The 13,895-nt window shown below is 44.6% G+C and overlaps 1 protein-coding gene across 3 annotated transcripts in view; it reads left to right on the top strand.

Annotated features, from left to right (window-relative positions):
• The window catches only part of SYT17 (synaptotagmin 17), an 87,296-nt gene that overhangs the window by 39,114 nt on the left and 34,287 nt on the right, over window positions 1-13,895 (top strand). For all 3 annotated transcript variants that reach the window (XM_055561181.1, XM_055561179.1, XM_055561180.1), the window contains exon 6: window positions 12,366-12,486. In XM_055561181.1, the coding sequence (XP_055417156.1) occupies window positions 12,366-12,486 (121 nt within the window). The remainder of the gene's footprint in view (window positions 1-12,365; window positions 12,487-13,895) is intronic.

Below are 13,895 nucleotides of genomic sequence, written 5' to 3'. Positions count from 1 at the left end.
AGCCCAAGAAAATATAGTCTGTCACTGTTTACATTGTTTCTCCATCTATTTCCCATGAAGTGATGGGACCAGATGCCATGATCTTAGTTTTCTGAATGTTGAGCTTTAAGCCAGCTTTTTCACTCTCCTCTTTTACCTTCATCAAGAAGCTCTTTAGTTCCTCTTGCTTTCTACCATAAGGGTGCTATCATCTGCATATCTGAGGTTATTGATATTTCTCCCAGCAATCTTGATTGCAGCTTGTGCTTCTTCCAGCCCGGCATTTCACATGATGTACTCTGCATAGAAGTTAAATAAGCAGGGTGACAGTATATAGACTTGACATACTCCTCTCCCAATTTGGAACCAGTCTGTTGTTTCATGTCCAGTTCTAACTGTTGCTTCTTGACCTGCATACAGATTTCTCAGGAGGCAGGTCAGGTGGTCTGTATTCCCATCTCTTTAAGAATATTCCACAGTTTGTTGTGATCCACACAGTCAAAGGCTTTGCCGTAGTCAATAAAGCAGAAGTAGATGTCTTTCTGGAACTCTTGCTTTTCCTATGATCCAATGGATGTTGGCAATTTGATCTCTGGTTCCTCTGCCTTTTCTAAATCCAGCTTGAACATCTGGAAGTTCATGGTTCACAAACTGTTGAAGTCGGGCTTGGAGAATTTTGAGCATTACTTTGCAAGCATGTGAGATGAGTATAATTGTATGGTAGTTTGAGCATTCTTTGGCATTGCCTTTCTTTGGGATTGGAATGAAAGCTGACCTTTTCCAGTCCTGTGGCCACTGCTGAGTTTTCCAAATATTTGAAGGCCTTCTTATAAATCATTAGGTGGCCAATAGAAAAATGGGCCAAAAGAAATGAACAGAGTCTTCATAGAAGAGGAAAAAAGATGAATAGCTGATGAACATGAAAAGATGCTCAGTCCTTTTAGCAGGCAGAGAAATACAAACCGAATCCATCATAAGATATCCCATGGACAGGAATAATTAGGAAGCCTGACAGTAACAGATACAATCCAGTGTAAAATGTGTGTGGTCAGCCATGCCATGAGCATAGCAAGGAGGAGCATTGAACTCACATAGAAAGAAAATCAGTGTTTCCACACAGAGGAGGAGATGTAATTCAGTATGTGGCTAGATAGTCAATCAAAGAAACGCAAGCAAAAATTGTTTTGGCAGCCACACTGGTCCCACACCCTACCGTCACATCTTAATACTCGGTGCTGGTGATGCTGTGGAGATACTTCTGCCCTCTCCCTTTCCTGGTGGTTGTGAAGTTAGTTCGGCCCTTTTGACAAACGGTCTGGTGGTTCATACTGAACAGCAGACAAATATCTGGACGTTTTTCATGGTTTAATATATTCTTTGACCCAGTGATATCACCCTTGGGTTTTATTAGAGGGATGTAATCTAAAAGAGGAAAAGTGCCAAAGTGCCCTGTTTTAGGTCGTTAAAAATAACCTAAGTACCTAGCAATAGAAAGTGGTTAAAGTAAATTACAGTGTTTCAGCCTAATGGAATATTCTAAGTAGACATTACAAAAGATATTTGTGATGTCTGGGTAGTAACTTGGAAAACGTGTGTGTCTATTTAAGTTTTAAAAAGGCCAGGGGCGATATTTCAGAATTCACCTGTGTTGCCAATGCAGCTATGCAGATATTGTTTTGGTTATTGACAGGGACTGGAAGAAGAATCTGAAAGGGTGGCGGTGGAGAAAAGAAAGCTTTTGATGAAATGTGTAATGTGCTGGGATTGTGGCTGAATTTTGCTTTTAAAAAAAAAATCCATTCCTAATTTCATATTGTTTGTGCAGTAAATTAAGAGACAAAAGGTTTCTCCTGACTCATGGGAACAAAGGCATGAGCACACAGCAGCTGTGTTTGGGCATCATTAAAAGTGTGTGCACACATCTGATACCCTCTGCTAGGTGAGTGAGAGCAAGGGTGCCCTCAAAGCACTACAAAGGAAGTCTGTCAGGAGGAGAGCCCGCTGTTTTTTCCCAGAAAGTGTCTTTTGTTCCAAATGGTTTTCTTTGATTTCACTTTTATTGATGAAGACTTAGCTGTGTTCAGAGGTTTCAGGCAGGCAGAGTTTTTCTCTGGGTGGAAAGCAGGGCTTCTGGGGGGCTAGCAGGATGGCTTCTGGATTCATTTGAGTAATTTACAGATGAACTATTTCCGTTTTCCTAAGCCCACCCAACGTGGTTCAACCAAATGAAGTTCATCGGGCCCTTTAAAAAGGAAATGAGACCTATATGCGACGTTGCCTTGAATCGGGAGAAGGCAGGTGTGGTACCAGTCACCCAGGTCCTTCTCCCACCTCAGCCTCAGTTTTCTTGGGTAGGGCCGGTGGCAGACGTTGTGACGATGACCCCTCTTGTCCGGGATGTGGTGCAGGGGGCCTCCCTGCTGGGGCCACATAGCCTGGTCTCATGGCCTCTGGCCTCAAATTCTTCCTGGTGCTCTGCAGATAGTGGTGGAGAGACGGACATGGGTGAGCGCCATGAAGGAAAGAGAACAAGGTGATGTGGTAGAAAGTGATAGGGGTGGGGGGCTCTTGTCCATTGGGTGGTCGTGGAAAGCCTAGAGCAGGAGGTGACATTTGAATTGAGATTCCCAGGCTTAGGGAACAGCAAGCCTTGGGGTGGGAATGGCCTTGTGTTTTCAAGGAATAGAGCAGAGGCAGTTGTGGCAGCCGGATGAGGTCTGAGATGGAAGCAGCGGTCAGATTATTTAGATCCTGGTAGATAAGTGGTTCTCAACTGGGTGATTTTTGCCCCAAGGGAACCTTTGGCAAGGTCTAGAGACATCCCGGGTTATCACAGTTAGGGGTGGTGTGCTGCTGGCATCTAGTGGGTGGGGACCAGGGATGCTGATAAACATCCTACGGTGGCCAGGACAGCCCCACAACACAGAATGTTGCTGTTGTTGAATCGCTAAGTTGTGTCCAACTCTTTGCGACCCTGTGGATGTGGCATGCCAGATTTCCCTGTCTTTCACCATCTCCTGGAGTTTGCTCACACTCATGTCCATTGAGTCGATGATGCCATCCAACCATCTCGTCCTCTGTTGCCCTCTTCTCCTCCTGCTCTCAATTCTTTCCCAGCATCAGGGTCTTTTCCAGGGAGATGGCTTTTTGCATATGGTGGCCAAAGTATTGGAGATCAACACAGAATGATCCTTCCCCAAATGGCAGTAGGGCCAAGGTTGACAAATCATGTTGAAGACTAGGCTAAGGATTTTGAATTTCATTCTAAGAGTGATGGAGGGTATTAAGCAGGGAAGTGAGAGAAAGACCTGGCTCTGTTTTTCTTTTACAAACCTAGAGTACTGAATCCAGTTCTTCCAGCTCTGACATGCCAACCTTATCAGATGAAATTTGAGTTGGAGAAAGAAGACTTCATAGCATTGGAGATCCCCTCAAAGTAATCAATCCATTCTCCTTGGGCTGGTTGAACACATCTCCCAGAAGGAGTTTGTATCTGGTGCTTGGGTTTCTGCTTGCAGTGAAGAAAAGGATGGGAGTTGTAGCTTGATCTTTGACTTACAGCTGGTGCTGTGGCGTCTTCCAGTCTGGAGAGACTACCCAAGACAAGTTCAGCAGAGACAGTGAGTGGACTTCGCTCCTAGTCATTGGAGGAAAATTCAAAGTCTTTAGTTGCTGTTAACATGTGTTCAGGCTAGAATCACGTATAAGAGAAGAATCTGAACCAGGACGAGGTTCGTAGGTTTTATTACGATTTCTCAGCCTCAGCACTATTGATATTTTGGGCCAGGTCATTCTGTGTTGTGTGTATGTGTTTGTTAGGGTGGGGGGAGGGGAGGTGTGCTGTGTTTTGTAGGATATTTAGCTGCATCGCTGGCCTCCACCCGCTAGGTGTCAGTAGCAACCCCTTCCCGAATTGTGATAACCAAAAATGTCTCCAGACACTGCCGGTGTCTCAGGAGGTTGTGGGGAGGGCAGAATTAGGTTGCAGGGAAGGCATAATTGCCCAAGATTGATGAAAGTTTAATGAGTCAGTATGTCATGGGTGTCCACAAAGATCGCTATAAATTCCATGACCCTTCGGGGTGGGGGTCAGGTTGGGGAGCTACTGAAGTAGGTGGTCCCGCTTTTTTCTGTGGCCATGTTCTGAGCTCCTTACCAGCTGTGCTGGTCAGCTTTTAAATTTAGCACCAGGTACTTCTTCTTCTAGGGAAGAGGGACTAAGGGGACACTGGCTCCAGGAACCCTCCAAGAACATTCCGCCCTTGGGCTTGATGTCCAGTATGTGTTCTCCATATGTGGGCACATTCACGGGCAGAGGCCCCCAGGGTAGCAAAAACACTCCACTTTCAGAGCTGGGTTAAGGCTTGACCTTGAGATAATGATAGAGCCTCTCATCATTTGTTGTTCAAGATGGTTATTCTCAACTGTTTATCCCAGCAGTGGTCTAAATTCCCCACAAAGGGCACTTCAGGATAGCTTCTGAAATATCAGATTCTTGCCAAAAAATATATTTCTGTCTTTTTTACTTGGAGTGGAGATGGGGGGCATCCCCCACTTGTAGGGGTTCAGAGCACACCTCTTCAGCCAGCATTGCCTTTCCCACTTAAAAAACAGACAAACAAAAACCAAGAATGCAAATGAGTGAAGATAATATTACCTGTAATGAGCACTAATGAATGCTCATTTGCTTTAGTCGTGTCTGACTCTTTGTGACCCCATGGGCTGTAGCCTGCCAGGCTCCTCAGTCCATGAGGTTTCCTAGACAAGAATACTGGAGTGGGTTGCTATTTCCTTCTCCAGGGATCTTCCCAACCCAGGGATCAAACCCTCATCTTCTGTGTCTCCTGCATTGCAAGTGGATTCTTTACCCACTGAGCCACCTGGGAAGCCCCTATTTGTAAAGAGAATCCTCACTAATTTATTTGAGAAATATAAATTATTAATCCTCTTTGGCTACTTTGTTATTAATAGCAAGTTACTTGGAAATCCAAGGACAGAGGAGCCTGGTGGGCTACAGTCCATGGGGTCACAAAAGACTTGGACATGACTTAACAACTAAACAACAGCAACAACTCGGGAGTTTATGTTAGTGACATCAAGATTGTTCAGGGCCAGAGCAGCAAAGGGTGCCAGGGTTGCAGTGAAGGATTCCTTCATTCTGTTTCATCTGCAAGGGGTACCCCTTCCTGCATCATTTGATGGACAAAATCCTACTTCCCTTTCTTTTTTCTAATTTTATTGAGATATAATTGACATATAACACTGTGTAAGTTTAAGGTATACAATGTGATGACATATATAGAATTTTGTATGTATTTTGTATGTATTTTGAAGTGACTGTCATGATCAGCTGAAGTCAACACATCCTACCTGTCTGTTGGGGATTAACTCAAATGCATCCTGAGTGAAGAAGCCTTCCCTGATCACGCCCCTTCCCAGAGTGGATTGTGCTTCAGTCTTGTACTCGGTCTGGTTCATATGGCTTATTAACACCTAGGACATATTATATTTTTTAATTGAGGTGAAATTCACATAACATCAGTTTAACCATCCGAAAGTATACATTTCAGTGGCACTTAGTACATTCTCAATGTTGTAAGACCATCGCCTTTCATTCCAAAACATTTCTATCTCCAGGGGAGACCCTGTACCCACTAAGCAGTCACTCCCGTCTTCCCCTCCTCCCAGATCCTAGCAACCACTAATCTGATTTTTGTCTCTATGGATTTACTGATTCTGGGTATCTCATAAATGGAACCACACAATATGTGATTTTGTGTCTGGCTTCTTTCACCTAGCATCATGTTTTTGAGGCTGTACTACGCAATACTGAAGCACATATCACTACTTCATTCATTTTCATGACTGAATAACACCTCTGTATGAATCATAGTTTGTTAATCTATTCATCCATTGATGGACATTTGGGCTGTTTCCCCCTTTGGCTACTATGAATGGTGCAACTGTGAAATTCATGTGCACATTTTTCTGTTCTCTTGGGTATATACCTAGGAGTGAAGTTGCTGGGTCATTCCATATCTGTATGTTTCATGGAATGGCCACACTGTTTCGTAGAAGAGTGGCTATGGCATTTTACGTGCCCAGCAGCAGTGTACAGGGTTCCAGTTTCTCCACATCTGTGCCAACACTTATTCTTTTCTTTTTTTCTTTCATATTTTCCCTAGTCTTCACCAGCCGACTGACTTGTTGATGGCTGGGATCATGCTTTAATTAGCAGCAACACAACGTAAGAGTTAATACAGGGACTGAGCTTGCTTTCTGTCCTTCCTCACTGGTGTCCCTGAGCTGGAATCTCTTCATCTGTAAAATGGAAATCTCTAGGCTATTAGGGGAAGAAATGAGATTGAGCCTTAGCTTGCCAGGATCAATGCCTGGTCCAGGGTGCTTTCTTTGTAAAGGTTTGCTGTAATTACTATGTTCATGACTTCCCAGGCCCAGGCCCCAGTAACTGTTGAATAAATGTTTGTTAAATAAATCAAGCCTTTGATATTGCTCAGTTAGTCTCCTTTTTTATTTCTACCAACTGTTGCCCGAGTTCCAGACAACTGTCTTGCAAGTTGATCACTCCTGAGACAGAGAGAAAGAACGGCTAGATCAATGGACCTGCTTTCCTGGAAAAACAGCATGAAAACCTTGATGTGCTTGTGTAGGGTGGGGTGGGGGGCACGGGAGAGGGCTGCCAGCTTGTATCCTACTAATGGAGTGAAGGCTAAAAGAGCTTTTTCCTTTAGATGAAAAACAACCTTCTCAGAAAGGTGATGACATCAGGAAGCTGCCTTGTTGAGGGTTCAGTCAATGGCCCCTGGGAGGAGGCGAGCAGCCCTCTCTGGGAAGCACTCTACTTAGAGAGGGCTTGAGGGCCTCTTAGGAGCTGAGGGCTGGGAACTGGCCTTGGGTCCTTCTCTTTTCATCCGTCTCTTTGCACTGGCAGCTGGGCCGTGAGCAGGCTCCCACTGGGTCAGCCACGGGGCAGCTTTCTCTGGCTCCGTGGACCCTTCCAGAATCCACCTCCTCTCACCCTCAAACCCACTGGCTTTGTTCCTCCCTCTTTTCACTTGTTCTTCTCTCTGCCTGGCGTGTCCCCCTCCGCACTTAACATGCCTCCAATCTCCCCTCAGTCGAAAGAGTGGCTGACTTTATTTTCTTGGGCTCCAAAATCACTGCAGATGGTGACTTCAGCCATGAAATTAAAAGACGCTTACTGCTTGAAAGGAAAGTTATGACCAACCTAGACAGCATATTAAAAAGCAGAGACATTACTTTGTCAACAAAGATCCATCTAGTCAAGGCTATGGTTTTTCCAGTAGTCATGTATGACTGTGAGAGTTGAACTAGAAAGAAAGCTGAGTGCAGAAGAATCGATGCTTTTGAACTGTGATGTTGGAGAAGACTTTTGAGAGTCCCTTGGACTGCAAGGAGATCCAACCAGTCCATTGTAAAGGAGATCTGTCCTGGGTTTTCATTGGAAGGACTGATGTTGAAGCTGAAACTCCAATACTTTAGCCACCTGATGCGAAGAGTTGACTCATTTAAAAAGACCCTGATGCTCGGAAAGATTGAGGGCAAGAGAAGGGGAGGACAGAGGATGAGATGGTTGGATGGCATCACCGACTCAATGGACATGAGTTTGGGTAAACTCTGGGAGTTGGTGATGGACAGGGAGGCCTGGAGTGCTGTGGTTCATGGGGTCGCAAAGAATTGGACATGACTGAGCGACTGAACTGAACTGAACAATCTCCCTTCACAGAGAGGCCTTGCCCACCAACACCCTGGCTGATGTGGCAGCCCCCGTGTGTGCCCCGTCAGTCACCATCTCTGCCTGATTTTCTTGCTTTCTTTTTTACTGTTTATTTTTATTTGTGTTTTTAAATGAAATATTTCTAACAGAAAACAATACAACAATACCCACATGCCCATCTCCCAGACTTGACAAGGGCTAATATTCTGCTCTGCGTGCTGGCTTTAGATTTCTGCCCCCTACTTTACTGAGGTATAATTTATATACAATAAATGAAAAGTGGAAGTGTTAGTCACTCAGTTGTGTCCAGTTCTTTGTGGCACCATGGACTGTAGCCCACCAGGCTCCTCTGTCCATGCAATTCTCCAGGCTAGAATACTAGAATGGGTTGCCATTTCCTTCTCCAGGGAATCTTTCTAACCCAGGGACTGAACCCCAGCCTCCTGCATTGCAGGCAGATTCTTTACCGTCTGAGCCACCAGGGAAGCCCATATGCCGTAAACACATACGTTTTAAGTATATAGTGTATTGATTTGGGGGCAAGTGGACCTGCGAAGCAACTACCACAATCAAGATATAGACTATCTCTATCTTCCCCAGAAAGGCCTGCATCTCCCTTGCCCTGCTGGAGTTTTCTTCCTAGTACTCAGCATTATCTGAAATCACCTCATTCATGACTTTTTTTTTAGTGTACTATCTCCACTTCTAGAATGTATATTCCATGACGCAGGCATCATATCTCATTCCAGCCCAGGCACATAGTAGGCCCACAGGCAATCAATGGAAGCCGTAATAAGTACTCACTACCCTTGTGTGCTCACATCCTGACACATTTTGTGTGATGATGTCTGTAGGGTAGGTTGCTGGAGATGGAACTGTTGGGTGAAAGAATATTTACTCTCTTTTTGTTAATGCAAAGGAGACTGCTGGCTCCCTTTCTCTTGTGTACCCAGCGTTTCTCAACCTCAGCACTGTTGCCATTTGAGGTTGGGTCATTCTTTGTTTGGGGCGGTGGCTGTCCACTAGATATGGGTATTCTACAAAGGGAGGGGTACCAGGAGCATCCCCCACCGTACCTGTGACAACCCAAGATGACTTCAGACATTGGCAAACGTGTCCTGGGGACAAAACTGTCCCCAGTTGAGAACCACTGGTCTGTGTATATAGGCTAATTTCTTGCCATCCTAAATTGTTCCTCAGTTGAGCCCATCTCTAAACTACCCTCGATGACTAGATTGGTTGAATCTGGTTGAACCTGTTTATGCAGCTCAGCTGACTGAATTACAAATCCTGATCCCTGTGTATACAGTTGCATTATGAGATGAGATGCTTGCTCATTTTAGAAGCAGGGAAGGCATCACTCTGACTTACAAACCTGGGAGAAACCAAACCCACAGGACTTTCAAATGGCATCTCCCTGGCCTGGGCACCAGCATAATGCACAGCACTCCTTGCCTGGGAACAAACATGTATTCCAGGCCTTCGAGAACAAGAAGGAAACCCTTAGCAAATGTGTAAAGTGCTCTGAACGTCTCTGATTACTCAAGACACTGAGTTGGCCATTTCTTTCTTGAAAAATCTGCAAGCTTGTGTGCCCAGAGCTGGACAGCAAGAATGTCAAGGGTGAAGGAAGACATGTGGGAACCTTGTGACATGAGGAGACAGATCCCGTCTGGAGGGCACTGCATTGTGCCCAGATGTTGCCAGGTGGGGATGTGGGCTCAGCCTTGCCAGACCATCCTGTTTTTCAAGAAAGGCTAGAAATCTAGGCTTTTTTGTGTGTGAAAAATCTTGATTCTTGAATTTTATAAATGTTAGCAAGTAATTATCTGTTTGCTGCTGCTGCTAAGTCGCTTCAGTCGTGTCTGACTCTGTGCGACCCCATAGATGGCAGCCCACCAGGCTCCCCCATCCCTGGAATCCTCCAGGCAAGAACGCTGGACTGGGTTGCCATTTCCTTCTCCAATGCATGAAAGTGGAAAGTGAAAGTGAAGTCGCTCAGTCGTGTCCGACTCTTCGCGACCCCAAGGACTGCAGCCTACCAGGCTCCTCCATCCATGGGATCTTCCAGGCAAGAGTACTGGAGTGGGTTGCCATTGCCTTCTCCAAATTATCTGTTTAAACATGATGTGAACCAAACAAAACATATCTACAGGCTGCCAGTCAGCATCCTCTGAGTTGATTTCCAAGGTTGTTTCATGTTTGGTGACTAACTCAGTGGGTTCAGAAATATTTTGGTTTGACTTTTCATCCAGTCAACAAATATTTATTGAGTATCTGCAGGAGATCAGCCCTGGGATTTCTTTGGAAGGAATGATGCTAAAGCTGAAACTCCAGTACTTTGGCGACCAGATGTGAAGAGTTGACTCATTGGAAAAGACTCTGACGCTGGGAGGGATTGGGGGCAGGAGCAGAAGGGGACGACAGAGGATGAGATGGCTGGATGGCATCACTGACTCGATGGACGTGAGTCTCAGTGAACTCCGGGAGTTGGTGATGGACAGGGAGGCCTGGCGTGCTGTGATTCATGGGGTCGCAAAGAGTCGGACACGACTGAGCGACTGATCTGATCTGATCTGATCTGATGTTCCAAGCATTGTTCTAGAGCTGCCACTTGGTATTGACTTGTTCAAGTGACTGACACCAAAAGAGATAGAGATTAGGGGTGGGCGAGTGTGTGGGTGGACAAAGAATGGATGGATGGATAGACAGATACATCAATCTCATCATTGAGAGATACATGCTAGAATATTACAGATAAAATAATATGATGTTTGGGAATTACTTCAGAATAAGATAAGGAGTTGGATGAGGGTTTAGGTGAATCAAGATTGGCCATGTGATGGAATTGTTGAAGTTGAGTGATGGTGCTATGAGGAAGCCCCTTATACGCTTCTGTTTTCTTTTAAATGTGATTGGAGATTTCCCATACTAAAAATACTTGGGTTTTTATTTATTTATTTCTGGCTGTGCTGGGTCCTCGTTGCTGCTCGTGGGCTTTCTCTAGTTTAGACAAACGGGGGCTACTCTTCATTGCGGTGCACGGGCTTTTCATTGTGATGTCTTTTGTTGCAGAGCCCAGGCTCTAGGGTGCAGGCTTCAGTAGTTGTGGTGCTTGGGCTTAGTTGCTCTGCAGCATGTGGACTCCTCCCGGACTAGGGATCGAACCCGTGTCCCCTGCATGAGCAGGCAGATTCTCAACCACTAAATCACCATGGAAGTCCAAAATATTTGTTTTAATGTCCTTATCAGAAAAGCACTCTAAAAGATACATAGGTAAAATAGCATCATGTCTAGGACTTGGTTTAAAATATGCAGCTAAAGTTTTTTACAAGTAAGTGTATAGATGTGCTATGGTCTGAATGTCGTGGTCCACTCCCCCCACCCCCTGGGAAGTTCACATGTTGGAATACTAACATGAAATGTAACGGTGTTAGAATGCTCAGCCTTTGGGAAGTGATTAGGTCATGAAGGTGGAGCCCCCCATTAATGGAATTAGTGCCCTTATTAAAACTCCAGAGAGCTTCCCAGCCCTCTGCTAAGGAGTCTGCCACCCTGAAGAGGGCCCTCACCCAACCATGCAGGTACTCTGATCTACCAGTGTCCAGAACTGTGAGAGAGAAATTCCTGTTGTTTATAAGCTCCCCAGTCTGTGGTATTTTGTTATTATAGCAACCTGTACGGACTAAGACAAGATGAAACATGTTGCAACGTGTTGATAATTGGTATAATTGGGTGATAGGTATATGGAGATTAATTAAACTAGACTATTTAACTTGTATTTGAAATTCTCTACAATTAAAAAAATGTTTACAGGGATAAAGAAGTGGGGGCCTCTTGTTTCTTGGTACTGTTGGAAGGATGGAGTCGTGCACTGGGTGCGTATGTGAACTTCCCACAGCTTCCCACAATTTGGTTGTATTAACAGCAAAGGAACAGATAATCTTCAACAAGTGACGTCACAGTCCGAGCTTGCTGTGGTGAGGCTAGAAGCACAGGCTTTTTGTGGGCTCAGCCTGCAGGTTGAGAACAGATTTCTCAACCTGCTAAAATGTTACAGATAAATAATGTAATGTCTGGGAATTACTTCAAAACAGTATGAGAACCTGCAGGATGGTTTCCCTGCAGGGTGGTCTGCCTCCCCGGTATCCTGCTGGGAGGCAGAATAGCACAGTGGCCAGAGAGTCTGGAATCAGCCTCCCTAGGTCCAAGTGTCAGAACTACCACTCTCTAGCTCTGTGGCCTGGGACATGTTTCTGAGCCTCTGTCTCCTCCAAGCCTCAGTTTCCTCTTCTGTTAAATGTGAAGATTGAACTAATAATTTCATGTAAAGTACTCAGCACAGTACTTGGCATGTGGCATTTATTTATTATCATTATTGATGCTTTTGTTCTTACTATGTTGTTGCTGCTCTTAAATATTCTAAAAGCAGAACAAACTTTCTGAGATGGATGGAAGAAAATAATTGGGGAAAGAGGCTAAAATAACTCAGAAAAAGAGGTACCTTCTGTCAGCTGATCCACCCATAGAAGTCCATTTGTGAGCTGCTGGAATCAATTTCCTGCATGAGAGGTGCAAAAGAAATACAAGAAAAATGCAACTTCCTGATTATATCCTTTCTCCACAGAATGAGGTAGAACTCGGGGAGCTGCTTCTGTCACTGAATTATCTCCCGAGTGCTGGGAGGCTGAATGTTGACGTCATTCGAGCCAAGCAACTTCTTCAGACAGATGTGAGCCAAGGTTCAGGTACAGTGTGGCCCCTCCTTCTGCCATTGCTTTAACAAGGCGTCTATGTTTGTTTGACACAAGGGACCTGATTTTCTTTTTCTGCATCCTGGATGCTGTTAATTAATAGGACCTTCTGAGGATAAAATAGTATCCAGATCTAGTCTGTTAGTTCAAAAGATAAAATAAATGATCAGATGTCTGATCATTTGGGATGAGGCAGGTAAATGATACCATTCCATTTGAAGTGGGGGTTTGATCAAGACCAGGTGTGATAACTATTGAAATCTAGATCCTCCTTGTACACATGCAGCCTGGAGGAAGTTACTTGCCTGTCCAGATGCTATGCTTCCCTGGTAGCTCAGCTGATAAAGAATCTGCCTGCAATGCAGCAGACCCTGGTTCGATTCCTGGGTCAGGAAGATTCCCTGGAGAAGGGAAAGGCTACCCACTCCAGTATTCCGGCCTGGAGAATTCATTCCATGGACTGCATAGTCCATGGGGTTGCAAAGAGTGGTTCATGAGAGAGCCACGTTCTCTTTCCAGATGCTATGCCTGCAGTGGAGACACCATGCTCCAGGTGGCGGTAGTGAGCACTGACGATGCTTTCTAGTCCGTGAGACCAGTGGACACCCTCTGAGGTTCTTTTTCTAGCTCATTTCAAATGTAGCATACGTCTTTATAAATGCCAGCTCCGAAAACACTGCTGTATTTCAAGTGTCTATAACACACCAATTTGAACGTGACTTTTAATGAAATAGAACAGATTACATTCCCTCCTTATGTAGCTTTCCCAGGACAGCAAAGGATATTATGAAAGCAGTCATGGTTGCTGGGATCTCTTCAGCTCAGTGGTGGAAATATAGTCTTTTCTAAGTGCAATAGCTAAAATAAATTACTTTTGCCATAAAGTGACAGCTGAATTTAGAAGACAACTTGTATTCTCAAAAACCACATATTAAAAACAGATTTTGAAGGGGCCAGTGGAGGGAATGGTATTAAAGCTGGAGAGTTTCAGATTCACCATAGTGGGAGAGTCAGTATGATAGGATGATTAAGGGCTCCTGAGTAAAACTGCCTGGAATCAAATCCTAGTTCTACTTCTTATAAATGATGTGGCCTTGGGGAAGTTACTTAACCTCTATAAACCTCAATTCTCCATCTGAAAAATTGAGATAACAGCATTTATCTCATTGGGTTGTTTAGACAAACATAAAATTAGATAATGTACATGAATTTCTTTGTAAGCTGTAAAGTGATCTAAGAATAATAGTTATAATTCTGCCATCTCTATTTTCCCCTGTATGGGCTTTGGGCTCACTGACATGATGATGGGCTTCTAAGGGCAGAAAAACTAGGACAGGCTCTGGATCTAGCTATTCTTTCACTAGCCTTATCTTAATGCAAATCATTTCCTATTTGAGTTCTCA

Source organism: Bubalus kerabau, chromosome 23 (genome assembly GCF_029407905.1).
Source record: "Bubalus kerabau isolate K-KA32 ecotype Philippines breed swamp buffalo chromosome 23, PCC_UOA_SB_1v2, whole genome shotgun sequence".
NCBI lineage: Eukaryota > Metazoa > Chordata > Mammalia > Artiodactyla > Bovidae > Bubalus > Bubalus kerabau.
This window is presented reverse-complemented; position numbering and strand designations above follow the sequence as displayed.